Source organism: Pollicipes pollicipes, unplaced genomic scaffold (assembly GCF_011947565.3).
Source record: "Pollicipes pollicipes isolate AB1234 unplaced genomic scaffold, Ppol_2.1 Scaffold_4002;HRSCAF=4701_pilon_pilon_pilon, whole genome shotgun sequence".
NCBI lineage: Eukaryota > Metazoa > Arthropoda > Thecostraca > Pollicipedomorpha > Pollicipedidae > Pollicipes > Pollicipes pollicipes.
This window is the reverse complement of record NW_023596420.1, coordinates 9,815,790-9,820,744: the sequence shown is the minus strand read 5'-3', so window position 1 is coordinate 9,820,744 and position 4,955 is coordinate 9,815,790. Positions and strand designations below refer to the sequence as shown.

Genomic DNA, 4,955 nt, shown 5'->3' with positions numbered 1-4,955 from the left:
GCTGGGACGAGCCACCGCAGACGCCGACGCCACAGGCTCGTCCACGGCTGGGACGAGCCACCGCAAACGCCGACGCCACAGGCTCGTCCCCGGCGGAGGCGAACGTATGGCGTCTTCTGCATTGACTCTTGTTACAGCCAGGCCCCCCAACGATATACACATTCCTTGTGGACATGCAAGCATGCCGAACTTCTCCGTTGCCGCCATCGCGGAGGTTCCCAGGGCGACACTGCCGTTGAGACGCCAGGCGGCATGCGACTAGGCATGCACCGCACACAATGGCGCGGTCGACACAATGACCAGCGACAGGCGCTACACCATGCGACAGCGTCGCATTCCCCACTAGTGCGAACAAGCGACAAGTCACAAGGGTAGAGTCCGGGCCACAGCTGGCGCTCTAAAATCTACAAAGGCGCAAGGTGTTGCTGTGAAGTTTGCTATATCATCACGCAGCGGCCAGCAGTTGATAACAGAAAAAACTGTTTGTTTTGAGAAAGAAGACACCATTCGATACAAAACACGAAAAACGACTCGCGACTGCTGGCGAGATAGCATATTTCACGCTCAACAAAACCACAGCATCAAAGCACGCCTCACGTTGCCATCTTTGGCCGGGCCTCCCCGGCGTCGCGTTTCCCCAGGCTCACTGGTTCCGGCAGCGTGTCGCCACCGTTAGCAACAGATCTCCGGCCGCTCGCCGCCAGACGCCACCTGCAGCCTCGGCCTCGGGCGCGCCCGCTGGCGCCGGCGCCGGCATCCCGCGGCGGACCGGACCACCGCCGACCCAGCTGCCGGCCCGCTCGGCGGCGAGCGGCGCGGGCCGGACCCGTACCGCCGACCCAGCTGCCGGCCCGGCTCGCGGCGGCCCGATAGGCGTTGCATGCGCCGCTCTGCCGAACGGCGGCGCGGCCGCCGAGGCGTCAGTCGTCACCCGTCGGCCGCCATGGCGCGTGCTCTAGCCGTGGCAGCGCTGCTGTGCGCCCTGGCGGCGGGCGGCCGCGCGGCCGTGCCCCAGACCAGCTGCGCACTCGCGCCCGAGCGCGGCGCCTGCGACCGCTTCGCCGTGCACTGGTACTACGACATCGAATATGGCGGCTGTCTGCGCTTCTGGTACGGCGGCTGCGGCGGCAACGGCAATCGGTTCGCGAGCGAGGCGGCGTGCGCAGCGCAGTGCGTGTCGCCCGGCGGCGACGCGCTCTGCCACCTGCCGGCGGTGCGCGGCGCCTGCAAGCGCGCGAAGCCGCGCTGGTACAGCGACCCCGAGGGCGGAGCCTGCCGCGAGTTCACATACAGCGGCTGCCTGGGCAACGACAACCGGTTCGAGAGCGAGGCGGCGTGCAAGGCGCGGTGCGGCACGGTGCTCGCCGGCGGCCGGCCGCCCAAGACGCATCCGCCTCCGACCGGCCGGGCCGTCTGCCGGCTGCCCGACCGGGTCGAAGGCGCCTGTACAGACCGGCCCAACAACTACGTGATCCGCTACTCGTACGTGGCGGCACGCCTCCAGTGCGCTCCTTTCTACTTCAGCGGCTGCGGCGGCAACGCCAACAGTTTCGGCACAGCGGCGGAGTGCGAGAGCGCGTGCCAGGAGCCGCCGCCCATCTACGGCGGTCGCCAAGACCGCACCTACGATGGGACGGAGGTGCTGCGCAGTCGGCAGGGGGCGCGGCCGCCAGTCTACGCCCCGACCACGGACGCTCCCCACAGGTCGCCGGCGGGCGCCGGGGCCAGCCGGACGCGGGCGCCGCACGTGCATGACCAAACGCACGTGCGGCCACACCTGCGCCCGACGACGCGGGCGCCTCAAGTTCGCGGACGAGGATTTGGGCCGACTGCCGCACCCGAGGTGGACTGCCAGCTGCCGAAAGACGAAGGTGAATGCCGAGCCTACTTCAGGCGCTACTTCTTCAACACGGAGACCCAGCAATGTGAGCTGTTCGGCTACGGCGGCTGCGACGGCAACACCAACAACTTCCGCACGCGTAAGGAGTGCGAGCAGCACTGCATGCCTGCGGGCGCTTCCCCCAGCCTACCGGACGAGGCCCCGCCCATTTCCACGCAGGTGCCGGACGAACGCAGACCGCTGTACCAGCCGACAGCAGCACCCGAGGTGGACCCGTGCCAGCTGCCGAAAGACAAAGGTGAATGCCATGCCTACCTCAGGAGCTACTTCTTCAACACGGAGACCCAGCAATGCGAGCTGTTCATCTACGGCGGCTGCGACGGCAACGCCAACAACTTCGACTCGCGTGAGGAGTGCGAGCAGCGCTGCATGCCTGCGGGCGCTTCCCCCCGCCTGCCGGACGAGGCCCCGCCCAGCCCCACGCAGGCGCCGAAAAAACGCCGAGGGCCGCACCCGACTGCAGCACCCGGGTGGACCCGTGCCAGCTGCAGCCAGATGCAGGTAAATGCAGGGCCTACCTTCTGCACTACTTCTTCAACACCGAGACCCAGCGATGCGAGCAGTTCGGCTACGGCGGCTGCGGCGGCAACGCCAATGCGTTCCACACGATCGAGGAGTGCCGGCAGCGCTGCATGCCAACGCTCGCAGCCGAGGACGCCGTGGCCGCGGCGGCCGGCGGCGACGGTGGCCGCCAGCCGGGCGCGGCGCCGATCACCGAGGCATACGCCGAGCCGGAGACGGAGGCCGACACCGAACCGGCGCCGGAGCCGCCGCTGACTGAAGCGCCCACCGACGCCACGTCCGTCCTCGACTACACGTACGACGATTCACAGTACGACTATGACGACTACCCCTACGCGGACTCCGAGTACTACTAGCGGCCGGAGGGGCAGCGCGCGGCAGCCGGCCCCCACCGGGGCGGCCCCGCCGGCGTTGCTGCCGTGAGCGACGGCTCGGCTTCTGTTGTAGCAGCCCCACGGACAAGGGCGAAACATGCTTCTTCTGCCTGGGAGCGAGGGATGTGCTCCATGCAGGTGCTGATGATACGCAGCCTTACACAACGCAACACACTGCCAAGAAGATGAAGGTGCAAACTGCTTCCCGTACCGCGTTGGTGTTTTGAGCGTGTTTCGAGGTTGTCGCAGGTGCAGTGTTGGGATTATGCTTGACGGAATCGACGTAAATACATGCTACTAATCGGTGCCTACGTACACTTAAAGTTGGCTCGAATGCATGCTGTCACTCGCGAAAATTCAGTATCTATGTTCATGATCATGAAGTCAATAACCGCATACCAAGAAAGCAATAGTTTCGGTGATCTAACATCACTTTAACGCAGCACGATTCTTAGGATATTTATTTACCCCAAACTGCTCATCTTGCCTTGATCATCAGACCAAATCACACAATGCATCAATTTCGATCAGGATTTTCATATGGTCGTAGAATGCTATAATAGATACAATGAAGCGCCAACACTAGAACAGCGTCAACCGTGAAATAAAACGCGAGGGACGGCTGGAGGCTTCACACAGCCGCCCTACCCTCGGCGCGTGGCTCTTCCAGACCCTCCCGGAACCGCGAACATCGCTAAACAGGCTGCATGCAAAACTATTTGACAAAGAACACGTTCTGAGCCACGACTCAGAGCCGTAACCGAAATGGTCCCCAACAGCCTCGGCTCTGGACTAAAGACTCTTATCGAAACCCGCCATACTACCCGACACCCATCTGTCCGCTTACAGCTCCGTCTTGATTTACAGTTCATGCAGTTCCAGACGGTGTATTCGAGACCACTACCAGATGCTGCGTGCCTGGAGCCGGGCGGCAGGCTGCATTCGTATCCTATGTCCGAAGAGCCCCCATCGCCTAACATCCTTTCAAAAGCTCGCAGCTTGCCGAGTCGTGTGGCCGTGCAATGTTGAGTTCATACAAGATGGAGGAGCTTATGCATCTCTCGCGCTCCGTATAGCTGTCAGTGCATCTGAATGTCAGACAGACTTCAGACGTTGCATAGCTAAATGAGTGAAGTACGTCATTTTCATCCCGTTACCAATGTACGGCCAACTCGGTAACCGATTTGAGGCAACAGAGCCGACAACCCTCCTCGAGAACGCTGTCAGGAAGAGCGGGACCAAGCGTCGTTGCAGCTTGGCCAGTTTGGAGTGTGTGTGTGGGGGGGGGGGGAGGGGGGCTGACCTACTCTCTCCTACCATCTTACGACGCCTGGTCTGTGACCTCTCTCGCCGACATATCGGCCGAGGGGCCGGCCGCCCGAGGCCAAACCGCTCCGTAGGGCAATTCGCCTGTCATTAAGCCGCAATCGAGACAGCGCAACCCACGGACACGACCGGGTCGCTGCCGTTCGGCGCTTACGGCGCATCAGCTGCAGCTCATATTGCTGCTGATGCTGACGGTGCTGCCTGCCGTGACAGCGCACTCGTCGAAAGCCTCAAAACAAAACCCACAAACCGCAGACACCGCCGCGCCCACAGCTCCGGCGCCTGGTGGCCAGCTGGTGGCGGTGCGGCGGCGCCGTGGCCGACCGGCGCGCGTCGCATCCGCCGCACCGTCGACAGACGGTCACATCCTGCGTCGGCGCCAGCTGCGCGCGCGCCACGCCGGCCGGCGGAAGTCCGGCTCCAGCGGGCCGCCTGACCTCGAGCGCCGGACCAGCGGACTGGGGCAGCGGACTGGGTCAGCGGACCGAGCCCGCGGGCTGGCGGAGCGAGCAGGTCCGCACGAGAGCCTGACGGCCGGGTATGCGGCTCCCCGACGAGGACCGGGTCCGAAACCGGCATACAAAACCATCAGGAGACCAACGGCACGTCGAAACTGCGGCACGCTGCGAGAGAGAAACATGTCGTCGTTTAAGCCAGCTCCCGCAAGGATTCTATTCTAAACGAAGTCCGTTGACATATCGGACTCCATCACCTCCGTGGTGCTGCAGCATTACCTGCAGTTTGGACAGGCGCTACTGTAACCTGACCGGGCACAACTGTGACTCGGCTGCACAAGTTTGCAAGCTGACTAGGCACGAAGACCTGCACGAGCC

The 4,955-nt window shown here is 63.7% G+C and overlaps 2 protein-coding genes across 2 annotated transcripts in view; one reads left to right on the top strand and one right to left on the bottom strand.

Moving 5' to 3' along the window:
- The first annotated feature begins 936 nt into the window (after positions 1 to 936).
- LOC119093526 (papilin-like) lies at positions 937 to 2,809 on the top strand. Its single transcript, XM_037216485.1, has 2 exons — positions 937 to 2,305; positions 2,338 to 2,809. The coding sequence occupies exons 1-2, from the start codon at positions 944 to 946 to the stop codon at positions 2,776 to 2,778; spliced, it is 1,803 nt and encodes a 600-aa protein (XP_037072380.1). The 5' UTR covers positions 937 to 943; the 3' UTR covers positions 2,779 to 2,809.
- A 1,018-nt stretch (positions 2,810 to 3,827) lies between these two features.
- LOC119093525 (E3 ubiquitin-protein ligase FANCL-like) overlaps positions 3,828 to 4,955 on the bottom strand; it is a 1,850-nt gene continuing 722 nt past the window's right edge. Inside the window, exon 3 of the mRNA XM_037216484.1 lies at positions 3,828 to 3,872. Within this exon, the coding sequence (XP_037072379.1) occupies positions 3,828 to 3,872 (45 nt within the window). The remainder of the gene's footprint in view (positions 3,873 to 4,955) is intronic.

What these genes read in the sequence shown, in the direction of transcription:
- LOC119093526 (XM_037216485.1), top strand. Translation starts at nt 944, where the DNA reads ATGGCGCGTGCTCTAGCCGTGGCAGCGCTGCTGTGCGCCCTGGCGGCG. An exon ending in CCCCCCGCCTGCCGGACGAG is followed by an intron (nt 2,306 to 2,337) that starts GCCCCGCCCAGC and finishes GGCGCCGAAAAA; the next exon opens with ACGCCGAGGGCCGCACCCGA.